The sequence below is a fragment of the Belonocnema kinseyi genome, chromosome 5 (genome assembly GCF_010883055.1).
Source record: "Belonocnema kinseyi isolate 2016_QV_RU_SX_M_011 chromosome 5, B_treatae_v1, whole genome shotgun sequence".
Classification (NCBI taxonomy): domain Eukaryota; kingdom Metazoa; phylum Arthropoda; class Insecta; order Hymenoptera; family Cynipidae; genus Belonocnema; species Belonocnema kinseyi.
The window spans coordinates 140,911,769-140,927,711 of NC_046661.1; the positions used below are offsets into that span (position 1 = coordinate 140,911,769).

Genomic DNA, 15,943 nt, shown 5'->3' on the forward strand with positions numbered 1-15,943 from the left:
TGTGTTTTAAACGCGTATAATATAATTTGGAATTAGCGAGAAATTGCTAAATTACTATAAAGTAGCTTTTATTCTGATTTCAAAAACAGAATCTCAGAGATTGTAAAAGTCCAGAGAGTTGAAAGTAGGTTCAAAACCTAACCTTTTCGGATGGCAGTTCGCTCTCTTCGGGATCGTTTGAAAGTATCTTCGGTTAAGTTTCCATCGGGAGCAAAACCTACCAGAATTCTGGAGGTTTCGATCTTTCAAAGATGGAAACCCGCGTGCTTTGTTTTGATCAGTTCACAGACTAAAGGACCGATCCTCTGCACTTGTTTTGCTCGGGATTCAAACTTAACCAGATGCTGTCGCAACCCATCCGCTTCTGAGTGATTGAGAAGGAGGCAAGGTCCACTCGGGATGGGATCACTTTCTTCCTGAAGTAAATATTTTCGGATCTTGAGAAGAGTAAAACCTAACGGGCTCTTTTTCGTCGGTTCAGGGAATAAATCCCAAACTGAGCAAAACCTACTACTCTCAGTCCCTGAATTATTCCAGAGTGCTTACCGATAGAATCGGTACGATAGATACCTACATTATCGGAATGACAGAGAGCTAAAAATCACCCTAACCACAAAATAATACACATGCATAAAATTTGGTAATTAGCACAATAACATTTTTTTGTTATTATCCCTGAAAAAAGAGTCCGGGGACGTCCATTACGATATTCTATAGCATCTCCGAATTCATTTTTTAAAAATTTTCATTTTTGTGGAAAAAAAGCCATCGGGACTGTGTCCGACGAAGTATCACATGGCCTCAATAGAAAATTAAATTTTTTTGTTAAATTTCGGTTGAAAATTCAACTCTTTTTTTAAGTTTGTCTTTTTTTATTTTTAAGTTTACCTGCTTTAGCAGAAATTAATTATTGTTTTGATAAAAATTCAACTGTTTGGGTAGAATTTAAGCTATTACACTATTTTCTTGAAAACTTGACTATTTGGTAGAAAATTTACTTTTTTTTAAATTTATATTTTGATGTTGCAAAATGAACTGAAATATTTTCTGGATGAATGTTCCACTTTTTAAAAGAATTGGTTTTTTATTACAAATTCATCTGTTTTAGTAGAAAATTGATCTCTTTTGTATAAAAATGCAACTATCTGGTAGAGAATTGAACTGTTTTGTTAAAAAACCATCCTTCTTGGTTAAAAAATTCGTCTTTTTGGATTAAAAATTCAATTTTTTTCGAAGAAACTTATTTTTTTGTTAGAAAAATTCAACTTTTGATGTTTCTAAGTTAACTGAAATTTTTTTGTATGAAAACTCAACTTTTTTGTAATAAAAAATTCGTCTACTTTAAGATAAATTTCATATTTTTTGATAAAAATGCAACTATTTGCTCAAGAATTTCACAATTTTGTTAAAAAGTCATCCTTATTGGTTAAAAATTCGTCTCTTTGAATTGAAAATTCAATTTTTCTGGTAGAAAATTATTTCTTGTTAAAAAATTCATAGCTTGAAAGTGAAAACTCGACAAAATCTTTTTCAACTGAAAATTCAACTATTTTTTTTTATTTAAAACTTTATCTGCTATAGAAGAAATTTCATTTTTTGTATGGAAATGCAACTTTTTGGTTAAAAATTAATATTTTAAGTTGAAAATTTTATCTCGTTGGTTAAAAGTTTAATTATTTTGTTGAAAATTAATCTTTTTAATTTAAAATTAAACTACTTGGGTCAAAGTTAAAGTACATTGTGAATTTTTTTATTGAAGGCTTATGACTGCTTGAAAATTTAACTGCTGAGTGGAAAATACTTCTTTTTTTTTAGAATTCATTTTTTAACAGAAAATGTAACTTTTCCATTTTTTCAAATTGATGTTTTTTAGTTAGAAAATTCGCGTTTTTTGTTTCTGCAGAAAATAATTCGTCTTTTTGGTTTTAAAATAGTTTTTTTGTTGTTGTTGTTGTATAAATTTCATTCTTTTTTGATTAAAATATCAACTATTATAATTTTTCGCTGGAAATTTGTATTTTTAAGTTGAATATTCAACTGTTATCTTAAAAATTCAATTATTTTGTTGAATATTCCAGTATTTTGTTAAAGAGTTATCTTTTATAGTATAACTTTTTTTTTAAATAAATTAATACATTTGAAAATTTTAAATTTGTATATACAAATTATTTTATTCCTCTTATAAAATATTCTATAACGTTGATATAACCTGAAGAATAAAAATATTGTTAAAAATCATAAATTCTTGAATTCTCCTAAATTCTTTTAAATTCTCCTAAATTCTTTTATATTCTCGGTTATATAACCTGAACTTAAATTCTCGGGAATTTAAGAACTCTACACGAGATCATCATGGCTTATTTACACATTACACAATCTGCCATTAGGGTACCTTTTCACGGATACAGTTCTTAAATTCCCGAGAATTTAAATTCAGGTTATATAACCGAGAATATGACAGAATTTAGGAGAATTTAAAAGAATTTAAGAGAATTGAAGAATTTATGATTTTGAACAATATTTTTATTGTTCAGGCTATGTCAGCGGTTGAATATAAATTATTTTCTAGCTCAGACATATTCAGGAATTACAGTGTTTTATATACAAATTTAACATTTTCAAATACATTGATTTATTTTTTAAACAAAGTTTTCTCTACTTTAAAAGATAACTCTTTAACAAAATACTGGAATTTTCAACAAAATAATTGAGTTTTTAACATAATAGTTGAATATTCAACCTAGCAAGGCAAATAACCAACGAAAAAGTGTCATTGTTTATATTTTAGTAAAAAAAGAATGAAATTTATACAACAAAAGAAAAGAGTTTAAAAACCAAAAAGACGAATTTCCAACTTAAAAAATAAATAAAAGTTCATTTAAATTATTAAACCTTCGAACCAGAAGACAAATTTTATTTACAAAATTTCAATTTTCTATCAAAAAATATGAGTTCAACAAAAAATTTAATTTACACGAAACTCATGCATTTTTACGCAAAAAGTGAAATTTCAAACTAAAAAATTATTTTTTTACAAAAAAAAACGCGAATTTTTAACTAAAAAGTATCAATCTTAAAAAATGGAACAGCTCCATTTTCTGCTAAAAAATAGTTGAATTTTCAGTTAAAAAAGATTTTAGTCGAGTTTTTACGATCAAACTATGCATTTTTTAACCAGCAATAATTTTTCACAAAAAAAAATTGAATTTTCAATCCAAAAAGTATGACTTTTTAACAAAATTGTTGAATTTTCTAGCAAATAGTTGCATTTTTATCAAAAAATATGAAATTTATCTTAAAGCAGAAGAAATTTTATTGCAGAAAAAGTTGAGTTTTCATCCAAAAAAGATTTCAGTTAATTCAGTAGCATCAAAAATTGAATTTTTGTAACAAAAAAATAAGTTTCTACGAAAAAAATTAAATTTTGAATCCAAAAAGAGGAAATTTTTCAAGCAAAAAGGATGAATTTTTAACAGAACAGTTCAATTCTCTACCAAATAGTTGCATTTTTATAACAAAAATTTTAATTTCTACTAAAGCAGGTCACTTTAAAATAAAAAAGACAAATTTTCGAAAACAGAGTCGAATTTTCAACCGAAAAGTTAACGAAAAAATACAATTTTCTATTAATTAAAATAAATTCTGAGATTCTCATAAATTCTCAGAGAATTTATTTCTCGGTTATATTCTCGGTGATATTCTCATTCTCGTTACCGTTTTCAAAGTAATATGACCGGCTCAGAACTCTATTCACGGAGACCTGTTTTGAATTAATCGTTGGATTAATTTGAGACATCGAGTTCGTATCTAGGTTATCAGCCAATCAAATTTCCCATAAACCAACAAAGTAGCTAGAAATGAATCCTATGCAAAATATTAATTCCACGATTAATTCAAAACTCGCCTCCGTGAAAAGGTACCCTTAGGCTTAGGGTACTTTTTCTCTTTGAATTAATTTGACTAGGTAGAGCCTCATAAAGATAGAGCCTCATAAAGGGCGCAAAAGTTTGATTTGTTCAATGCATCCATGAGAAAAAATATCCAGAACAAAACTTACCTTACCAAAAAATACGAATTTACAATAGAATACCTGAATTTTCAACTAAAATAGGTCAGTTTCAAACAAAAAATCGAATAGTTAAATTTTTGGTTAAAAGAATTAATATTTTCAATTAAAACAAAATCAGCAAACACATTAGATTTAGATTAGTTTTTAAGCAAAAAACTTAACTTTAAATTAAAATGGTGAATCTTCAATAAAAATTATTTTTAACCAAATAGGTGAGTTTTCAACCAAGAACAATATTTTTTTTACCAAAAAGACGATTTTTCAACAAAATACATGAATTTTTAGCTAAAAAAGTTAAATTTTCAACCAAAAATGTAATATTTTAAACCAAAGGTGCAATAGTACATTTCTTTAATGAAAAACTTAATTTTCAACCGATAATGACGATTTTTCATCGTAAAAGTTCAATTTCAAACTTAAAAATATAAATTAAAAAATTTGTCTATTACATATTCAAGAAAAAAGATGAATTTGAACTAAAATTGTGAATTTTGTCTACAAAAAAATGATTTTGTAACAAATTGGTTGAAATTCTAACCAAAAAGATAAACTTTTCACCAAAAAAGATAATTCTTTAACAAAATAAAATAGTCAGCTTTGTATATGAAAAAGATAAGTTTTAAACCGAATAGACTAAGAAGATTAATTTTCTACCAAAAAAACGGGAAATTTTCAAGCAAAAAGCTTAAGTTTCAACCATAAACATTAATTTTTTACAAAATAGGCGAATTTTTAAATAAATAGATGAATTTTCAACTAAAAAAAGGTTCATTTTCAACCAAAAATGAAACATGTTATTTTTTAGTTATGGAAATTATTTTCAAACATCAAACAAAGAATTTCCAACAAAATAGTTCAGTTTTTAACCAAAAAAAAAATAATTTTTATAAAAAAATATGAATTTTCCAGGAAATAGTGAATTTTCAACCAAATAAATAAATTTTTAATTTTCATCACTGAAGTTCCAAAATTGCCACAAATTTGTTTTTTAAAGATTTTTAATTGTTATAATTTTTTTGACATACTTATGTGACGTAAAAGACTAATAACTGAAATAACAAAAGGAATCTAGTAGACTGGACCATGATTTCTCTTAATCTTTAGATAATTTATTGATTTAAAAAATCGTGTGAAATATGGCAGCTTAACCCCAAAAAAGTCGGTCTCATTCAAAAAGGAGGCAGATTCGAAGCTGCTTGAGAAAATGACCGATTTACATAGTCGTAAACCGAATCTGTTTTAACTTTCTGAATCTGCAAATGACAGATAAGCAATTCACAGAGTCGTCTTTTTAATGGATTCTTTTTTCCTGGATACCCATATGAATTTTCAACAAAATAGTTCAATTTTCAAAATGTGAATTTTAATTTAAATATAAAATAGTTAAACATTCTGTTTGGCCTTGAAAAATTGGACTTGGTTTACATTTCTTTTTCTTAACCACCCACTCTTGTATTCAGGATTTTTTTTTGACAACTAAAACAAAATAGAATCTCTATATGGATTAGTAGTAACAATTATGGTTCTCTATACACGCATATTATACATTTCTCTACTTATCTAGAGTTAATTACATCCTCTTTTCGCTTTTCCAAAAGTCTTAACCAAGTAAACACATTCTTGTTGCCTGCCCTAATCCCCTACCATTTAACATTTTTTCAATTTCTAAATTTGGTATATCTATTAATTCGCAGTCTCTAATTAAATGTTCCAGTGTACCTTTTTCTCTTTTACATAAAGCGCACATCTGACTTCCTTCGTCTAACCAATATCTAGATTTTTCCTCTAAATTGCCACATCTCGCCCTAGCTATTAGTTTGTGACTTCCTTTGTTTCCTACCTTACACAAATACTCTGCTTTTAATCCAGTATTTACTAGTTTTTACCTACTATTGTACCTAGATTCCTGTATTTTACCTAGATGTGTTTGTCTTTTTACTTCGTAGCCTGTCTTCTTTAGTATCTCTTTTACATTATCTCTCTTATCTTTTAATGTTTTTAAACCCTCTTGACTATAACCACACCTTTTAAGATATTGCTCCCTTTCTTGGACACTGCTTATCTTCAGCTTTCCACTATTTTTTTCTTTTAGACATTCTTTTAAAATTGTTCTTCCTGCGGAATTTTCTATTCCTTCTTCAAATTTAATAGCTTTTTTTCCTAATTTCACTCTGAGTTTTTCGATTTTTGTCTCTTCCAGAACTATGAAGCTTGGTCTATAACGGTCGAGTCCCAGGGTCCACCTGAGATAACGGTCTTGGATCCTTTCTAAACTGGCTCTTTCTTCCCTTCCCCATAATTCTGCCCCGTAAGACAGAACTCCAACCACTAAGCTGTGAAAAATATGTACCTGCTGTTGAAATTGTCCTTAAAGAGTCTTGCTCCTATCCCCCACGTATGTTTCATCACAATGTTGGCCTTTTTAACAATCTCCTGAATGTGTCTATCACAGCCTCCATTTTTGTTGAATGTGTAAACTAAATATTTGAATAATTTCACTTGCTCTACATTTACTCCTTTCCAATTCCATTTTCTTTCCTTTTCTCTGCCCCCACCTTTTTTGAAAACCATTACCTTCGATTTTTCTACATTCAATACTAAACTTTTCTTCTCTAAGAACTTTTCGAATCTTTTCATCATTGCCCTAAAATCTTCTTCATTGTTCGCTAAAAGTGCTATATCATCTGCGTAAGCAAGTGACCAGAATTTTTCCCTCCCAACTTTTATGCCTCCCACAATTTCTTTTCTCATTTCCTCTTCTATGTCAGAGATCAGGACTGTGTAGCGCTAAGAGGACAGCCCTGCCTAAGGCCCTCTTCTGTGCAAAATTCGTCCGTGATATTGCCATTTACCCTCACAGCACTAACCGTTTTTACATAGATTTCTTTCACTCTTTCAATTAAACCTTTTCTTACTCCTCTTATCTCCATTGTTTTCCACAAATTTTCCCTATTTACCTTATCAAAGGCTGCCTTTAAATCAATGAAGAACGCAAAGATCTTTCCTCCCTTTTTCTCTAGTTCTCTCTCTATGATATGCTGCAGTATGTATATATTGTGTATTGTTCCTCTATTTTTTCTAAATCCTGCCTGTGTGTCCGGTAATATTTTCTTCTCTTCCAAATCCTTCACTAATCTTTCGTTTAATATCATGGCATACACTTTGTACGCGGTGTTAAGCAGAGTGATCGGTCTATAATTTTTCAGATCCTGTGCTTCTCCTTTCTTGAATATCGGCGTAATAATCCCTTTCCTCCAACTATTCGGGAAGCCTTCTCCATTCCACACTCTTCTTATCAGTTTAAAAAGTTTCCTTTTGCCATCCCCTTCTAAATATACCCATGCTTCATTCGGTATTTCATCTTCTACTGGTGCTTTCTTCATTCTCAGTTTCTTAATTTGGTCATTAATTTCTTCGTCGCTAAGGTCGGATTCATCTTCCTGTAGGTTATTCCTTTTCCCTTGTGTTGTAGAATGTGCTTCTGTTCCTTCTAAGTGGTCCATGAAGTGATTTTTCCAGTCCTTGATCTTTATTTCACTACTAATGCTATACTTTTTCTTCCTTTGTTTATTTATATACTTCCAAATATCTTTCTCCGTTTTTGCATTTTTTATCTCTTCTAATTCGTCTTCCTTTCTTTTCTTTTCCTTATCTTCGCACATTTTCCTAAACTCTGATCTTTTATGAGCGTAAGCTTCCCACGAACCTTTATTATCTTTCCATTTCTTGTATAACTTCTTTACCTTCCTCTTTTTTCGTGAACATTCCTTATCCCACCAAATTTTATACCCTAATTCAAATCTGATTGACTTAACCTTTTTCTTTTTCATGGCGCTGTTCACTTTGTTTGCAAAAGTATTACATTCTTCCATTAGATCATTTTCTGAGTAAACGCCAGCACTCATTTTTACATTATAATCGATCTTAATTTCATTGTCCCATACCACAATCTCTTTTTCTGGCGTCTGTTGACAATATTGGTTCGCTCTGACAAGTTCCGTTTTTAATATACACCCCATTGGCTGATGATCTGATTCTATTCTGTTAATTATTTTAAAATCTTCTATCTTATCCAAACCTTCATAGTTAGTTATAGTGTAATCAATTACTGATGACCCCCTTCACCTCTTCTTACCCGAGATACCCACGTATGTAAACTCTCCTTGATTGTCACCTTCTAAGTTCCCATTTAATATACACCATCCTTTACTTTCTACTAACTTCATTAGCTGATCTCCTGCCGTATTGGCTGCTTTGTCCTTAGATGCTCTTTTTACTTCTTCCTCTTCTGGTCTTCTGTAAATTGCTCCCTTTGTCCCCGTCCTTGCATTAAAGTCTCCTCCGATTAGCAAATTTTCATTCCCTTTATCCTCTATTTCATATCCTCTTTAATCTTGTCTTTGCAATATATTGTCCATATATTTCAGGTTTCATTTCCTAGAGTAATTTTGCTGCCCAGAGCCCCTTTAAAATCCTTTGCTGCTCCTTCTATTTCTATTATTTCTCTCCTGGTTCCTGTAATGATACCTCCACTTGCTCTTCCTTTCTTGTTTTCTCTCTTGGCAAATTGACACACCCAATTAAATCCCTTAGGTAGCAGTAGCCTGAATCCCGCCCAATCCTTCTCCTCAATCCAAGTCTCTGTTAATCCGACATAATCAAAACTTTTTATAAAATTCCAGAAGTCCCTGTCTTTGTTCCTAACACCAGCTACATTCCAAAAAAGATATTTGCACCCCCCTGCTCTCGCACACTTTCTTTCTTCTTGGTTCAAAGTCGTTGGGATTACTGAAAATTTGTATCTTCCCTTCTCTGACTCATCTCCAGGTCCCTCCAACTTATCCAAACTTGATTAACCCTCAATTTTTGGTATCATAACTTTACCTCATTACCCTGTTCTCTTTCAGTCCTGGCTATGTCTACTATTTTCCTTTATATTCTCCTTTCTTCTCTGGTGAGATCATAATCAATAAAAATCTTCTTACCACTCAACACTTTTTTCCTTTCCATGATCGATAGCTTTTCTTCTCAGCAACCTATTTTCGCTATTACTGTTTTCTTTTTACTAAATCCTACTGCTGTTGCACATATAATTTCTACTTCTATGTCTAGTTCATTTTTAAAGAACGCCTTTACCTCTGCTTTTTTGTCAGTTCCTTGTGTGTACAGTCCTCTTATCACTACCTTGTTTTTCCTTTCCCTTTTCTCCTGCGCTTCAAATGCTCTTTTTATCTCCAAAAAGTCTCTATTGTATGTGTACTCCTCTTTTCCCCTATTGACCACCGAGTTTTCCGTTTGAATTGAGTCATTTTCTTTCCTTATTTTATTTTCAATCTCCACTACTTTTGCCTTAATTGTTTCCTCTATAATCTGGCTGTTCTCTTTGATCCCAACGATGGAGTTAATTTCATTTAATTTACGTCTTAAAACTGTTCTTTCTTTTTCCCATTCTTCTGTTTTCCTTTTCAATTCTTCGTTTAAATGTCTTATTTCTTTTTTGCGATTCTCCTTTTCCTTCTATAATTGTAATTTTAGTTGACGGTTCTCAAATTTTATGTCTTGCATGTGATGCCAGAAATACTTTAAAGATGTTTCCCAATTCCCACCTTTTAACACTGAATTTGGGAAATCAAATTTGTTTTTCTCCTTTTCTAAATTTTTCTCTTCCTGTTTTACCTGCTCTGTACTTGGTGCATTTATTGTATTCTGTATCGTTGATTCTGTCCCTGTTTTTTCCGAAGCTTTAAATATCTCATCTATCCTTTTGTTATTTTGAGCTTCTCTTACTAGTTTTTCGTCTTTTGGTGGTCTCCCTCTACCCCGTTTTTTCGTCTCGTCTGTCTTATCTAGGTTATTTTCAGTTGTTTCAGTTTTGTCAGTCTTGTCTCTATCGATATCGGTATTTTTATTACACTTCGCGCCATCTGCTGCTGTTACACCTAACTTCGTGACCAGTTCCTTGTTTCCCTCGTTTTCTGCCATTTTAATACTTTTCGATCTAACCTATAAATTTTAACCCCTTCCGTATGTCGCCAATAATAAAATACAAATACCTTTTTAAACGTCACTTTTTAATCTCACTTATCAGCCTACTTTTATTGCACTTAATAATCACCACTCACACCATATAATATCATACAATAACCGTAATTCTTTATAAATACTTCCGTCGATATGGACACACATTCGCACACTTCCACTCCACCTAACCAAGTCCAACAAAACTAACTTTTAAACACCAAATGAAATAGTTAATTCTCAGTATTTCTATTTTCATATATTTCTTCAAGTTTTGGCATGTTTATATATTATGTTATCTTCTTCCTAATTTTATTCTTCAAAATTGTAAATTTATTGTAAAATTTGGTTTAAAAATCGCGCACTTTTCATCACTTCTGGTTGCGGTTTAATCATAGCCAATCAAACCATTAGGACGTTGTGGCAGAACTCTACCTAGAGGATCTCTAAACCAATCAAATTTGCCATTAACCAACAAAATAGCTAGAAATGAATCCCACTATAAATATTAATTGCAGGATTCATTTGAATATTTCTCGTTGGGTTAGTATCTAATTTGTTTATCAATTAGATTTTCTATTAACCAACAAGGTAACTAGAAATGAATCATGTATAAAATATTAGTTCCTCGATAATTCAAGATTCATGGTCAGTAAAAAGGTACTCTCGTGACTCGTCGGTAAAGACCATTGCGTTAGCCAACGGGGCTTGAATCAAATTTATTTTCCGTGAAGAATCCTCAGCTTGGCCGTCATTCGTTAATTGAAATGATCCTTCCGTTGAATTTATTTGATAAAAATCAAGAGCCGCGAACAGAGGTTTCAACTCGAATAACAACAATTGTTCTCCAAGAAAATCGAAAGTCACATTTCAATTAGCAAATTTTTTTCAGTTATAAATTTAGTTTTGAACTAAATTTTAAAATAAAATTTTTTCTGCAGAAGGATCTTCTCCTTCGTTGCGCTGGAAATCGAACCACAGAACTTCTTATTGCCAGTCGGGTGCTTTTCCCTTAAGCTACTAGAGACTAGACAGATCGAAAAAAGAATCCTTTTCCAGAAATAAATACATTATTTTGCTAGGTGTTACATGTCAAATTTTTCAAGAAATCTGTATTATCATTAGAGAATAACAGAAATTCTGAACGCCTTTTCAGAAATGTTCAGTAGCCGACTGGCAATCGGAAGTTCTGTGGTTCGATTCCCAGTGAAGCAAAGCAGAAGATCTTTTTACAGAAAAAATTAATTAACAAAACAAATTTTATTCACAGCTTCATCTAGTCTGAAAAGACCTTGAGAAATTTTATTATTCACTTATACAAATACAAATTCCTTGCTAAATTTTCATTCTCGACTTAAACAGCTATCACTCGAAATTTACTTTGAATATTGGCATGTAAAACCAAGATTTTTAGAAAAAATCTTTAAGTTCTTAATCTTTAACAAAGAAAAAAATGTAAGATTTCAATTCCTCATTCAAAGCAGTAGCGGTTTTGGTGGGAGGGGAGTTAGAGTTTCGCCCGGGACTGTTTCAAATGGAAAAATATTTCCCTTTTCTGCGTGGAAGACCGCTTGATTCTTTCTTTTCAGTTCTGCTTGACCCTCATAGTAATTTTCCTTGACTTCGATTTAAAAAAATTGAAATCTAGGTTCGCAGTCGTATTCTTAAGTTACTATCTGGATTCCCAAACATTTTAGTTTTTTTTTTTTACTAAATTTCAGTTGTCGATTTAAAGAACTATCGGCTTGAATAAGCTTTGAAATATTGGTAAGCAAAACCAAGAGTTTTAGGCTATTTTCTTTCCGTTTTTTATGAAAAAGCTTGAATTGTCCAGAATATTTACAAGCTTTTAAAGGCTTGTATACTGGTATTATTCGTAATTTTAGAGTATGTATATACAAATATACAAAAATAAAAAAATAAAATTAGTGAATACGTGATGATCCTTTCAAACGTTTAATTCCCCACGCTTGAAGTTGGCCGATGGTCAAGAAGAAAAGGCCTTACATTGGGATCTGAAATCTTGAGGGCACCACTAGCGGCAAAAGCAATATGGCCGGCGACAGTAGGTAGACGTCTCATAAGATTCATGTAAAAACATTGAAATTAGTCTTAAACCTTGAAAATTAAAATAACAATAGCTCCGATTTGTGATTTCACAAAATCTACACCGGCATGTAGAAACTTCGTAGAAGGAGTAAGAATTTTACATGTGGGACAACTTCTATCTTTGGAAAAAGAGGTGGAAAATAAAACTTCAGTTTCTATTATTGCATTTTGTTTGCAAACTTCGAATTTAAAAACTTTTGTTGTCTAAATAAGAAATTCTTCAATTTTTCCCCTATGAACATTTAAAATGTAATGTTAACTATCGACATTTCAATGAAAAATTTAGTTTATATCAACTTGAAATGACAAATCAGCCCAATAGCTTCTCAACCCAGCTCCAAATTCCATTACTTTTTTGAACCGTCTACCCACCAGTGCTCCCAAAGATAACCCGGTGCACTACTGCGCTTTCGTCAAATAGAGCCTTGTCGTGGAGGAGTTTACCACTCACCGGAGTGCGCGATCTGTTTGGTCCGAGTTCTGAGAAACTTTAAATTTAATAAATGAAAAATAGCTTTTTTGATACAGATTATTAATACATATTTATAGTTCATTCGTAAAATAAAGTAAAACAGTAAGTCTATTAGTTCGAACAGAAAAAATTTAATATAAAAAATTCAAAGTACGTGTTTTGATAACATTCCTTATTTTTTTCTTACCAAATAGTAGAATTTTCAAATAATAAACATAATTTTTTTGACAAAAAGCACGTTCAGTTTTCAACCAAAAATTAAATAGTTCAATTTTAAACCCAAATGATAAGTTTTCAAACAAGAAGATTAAGTTTCTACTAGAAAGACAAAATTTCAACAAAATAGATAAATATTCTACTAAAAAAAATGCAATCAAAAATGGAATAATTAAACTTTCAGATAAAAAAGTTGAATTTTTATTAATATATACAATTTGCAACAAAGGAAGTGCATTTTTAACTAAAAATACCACATTTTTAATCGAGAAAGGAATCTTTAGTAAAATTTTATGTTAAAAACACTAATTTTTAACCAAAAGAAGCAAATTTTTCAATATGATAGTTGCATTTTTTAATTTTTAACTGAAGTAATGAATATTCAACCAAAAAATAACTTTCAAGAAATATGTGTAACTTTGAACCAAAAACGATGCATTTTTAACGAAAAAGATGAATTTTCTAACAATAAGATTAATTTTAAGCAGAAAGTTCAGTTTTCAACTAACAAATTAATGTCTTACCACACAAATATTTATTTTTAACGAAGTATTTAAATGTTTAAACAAAGAAACAATTTTTAACCCAAATAAATTAATTTGCAGACAAAAAGAATACTTTTATAAAAAAAAATTCAATTTCCAAACACATAGTTCAATTTTTCACTAAACGAATCAATTTTGAAGCAAAGAAAAACAAGTTTTAAAGAAAATAGTTCAATTTTTAACCAAAAAATGATTTTTTAATTAAGGAGATTAATTGTTACGCATGGAAATTAATTTTTAACTAAAAGAGACGAATTTTCAATCAAATCATGTAATTTTTCAAATAAAAAAGATCAGTTTTTGAACTAAGAATAAAATAAAATTTTCCTTAAAATAGTTCAATCAAAGAGAAGAGACTTCAATCGATAAAATTTTGATCCAAAACAGTTGAATTAAAAAAAAGACTATTTTTCCTCAAAACAGTTGATTTTTTTTTAAATTTGAAAATATGCTTTTTTCCTGTTTTCGCTGTAAAAATTAGAAAACTTTTGAGAACATCTACTTTCAAACGTTCATTTAGTAAATAATAATGTTATATTTGTGAAATTGAGAACTATACAAAAACCTGACCGTACTTAAAATATTAAATTTTTTCTTTTCAAACTGAATTACTGAGTCTTTCACTCTATTTTGCCAATAAACTATAAACTTTTATGAGTATCACAACCCCACAAAACGATGTTCTGCACCCCGAGCTAAACCACCATACCCATATATTTTTGAGGTCGCAGAATCCGAATTCGATGTCAGTTTTAACACCACCTGGTCAGGAGCAAGGTCAATTAAAGGTCGAAACGGAGGAAATCATTGGGTCGGAGAAAACCTCTACCCTCAAACGTTGTTGGGGTCGCTTAACCTGAATCCGAGCTCAGTTTGACCCCATCAGGTCAGAATAAAGGTCATGTGAAGGTCAAAGTGAAGAAAACCATGGGATCGGAGAAAACCCCAGCAACCCCAAACACGTAGGTATGGTGGTTTAGTTCGGGTTGCAAAACATTTTTTTGTGGGGTTTAGTTATTAATAAAAGCTTATAGTCTATTTATAAAATAGAGTCAGAGTGTCAGCAATTCAGTTTGAACAAAAAATTTAATAGTTTAAGATGCTTCCCTTCACGCATGCGCAGTATTGCCCCGGGCCGTCTTTGGAAGCACTACTGCCCAGCCCTGTGCATCTGAAAACAAAATGGCGATCCCTTAGTGTCCTAAGTTGGTTAGTTCCTAATATATTCAGCGCGGCGATAGTTGCCCCATCACTCCCTGTTTTTGCATTGTAAGCAATGGGAGTAGACCACTTTATTTTTATTTTTTAATAAATAAAATTTTATTTTCGTAAAAAAATATTGAAATAAAAAGAATGTTACTCATTTTATATTTCCAAACGATGTATATAAATGCTAATGGAAAACATGAATTAAAACGTCACCCAATAAACTTGGTAAAGTAAAATATTAGATTTTAATTTGAATCAAAAGTTAAATATAATCCTTTTTATATCTAAAAACGCAGTAAATAATATTTATATCAATAAAATATGTAAATCGTTTTGTAAAAAGTTTTAATAGTATAGATTTTACATTGGATTGTTTTCCTATTTAAATATCCTAAATTTTAATAGAAGTTTAAACTTAATATTTGACGGTTTAGTGAGTATTTACGCTATTGAATATAATGAGAAAAATGTAATTGAAATTGAATTAAATTTTTATTCCAGAAAATATAAAATAAGAAAATGTAAAGAACATCAAAAATAGTTTATTCAATAATTCACATTGTTGCAAAAAAAACTATTTTCCAGAGGAACAAATATAAATTATAATTTTATAAAACGTCCAAGATGTAAATATAATCAATGTTTTAACATCTTTGTTTAAAATACTTAAAAGGATATAATGATGAAAAAAAGCAATTAAAGAAATTTATTATTTTATTTTTTACTGATTATTAAATAAAATGGTTTCAAATGTAAATTTAGTTAAATTCAATAAGAAATACATTATATCTATTACATATTCATAAGCGAGAGTATTCACATGGTAAGTTTAAACTTAGTACTATTCAAATTTTTTCCAGGATTTTTTTTACATTCCATTAATAATATTGTTGATTTGTTTTCGACACTAACCTTAAAAAATCATATTTTACTTTGCATTAAAATTCATATCTAAGATATATTACACTTTTCCAAGATTATTGTACGACCATATAAATCATATTTTGTCTTTGGTATTTATAAAAAGTGATTGAAAAAGTATTTTGAAATGTTAAATAAGTAACATTGTTTTAATTTAAAGAAGTTTTTTGCATGGAAATAACAGTTTGTTAACTAAAAAATTAAAAAAGTGATTTAGTCCCATTGCTTTCTATGGAAAAACAGGGAGCGATGAGACAACTGGCCCCACGCTGGAAATATTAGGAACTAATCAACTTAGGACAGTTGCGGGGTCAAGTTTAATTCTGAAATATGGAGAGATGCGCACGGCTGGTGCTGCCCATGGTCTCCTGAGTAACCTATTTG

The 15,943-nt window shown here is 30.2% G+C and overlaps 1 protein-coding gene across 1 annotated transcript; it reads right to left on the reverse strand.

Moving 5' to 3' along the window:
• Positions 1–9,097: 9,097 nt before the first annotated feature.
• On the reverse strand, positions 9,098–10,051 carry LOC117173922. Its single transcript, XM_033362569.1, has 2 exons — positions 9,746–10,051; positions 9,098–9,586 (listed from the first exon to the last, which is right to left on the reverse strand). The coding sequence occupies exons 1-2, from the start codon at positions 10,049–10,051 to the stop codon at positions 9,098–9,100; spliced, it is 795 nt and encodes a 264-aa protein (XP_033218460.1).
• Between the last annotated feature and the right edge of the window lie 5,892 nt (positions 10,052–15,943).

Bases quoted from the DNA above. Each gene is read 5' to 3' on its own strand.
- LOC117173922 (XM_033362569.1), bottom strand. From the start codon at position 10,051: ATGGCAGAAAACGAGGGAAACAAGGAACTGGTCACGAAGTTAGGTGTA. The intron at 9,587-9,745 runs GTAAAACAGGAA...TTACAATTATAG, and splicing joins ATGCACCAAGTACAGAGCAG to AAGGAAAAGGAGAATCGCAA.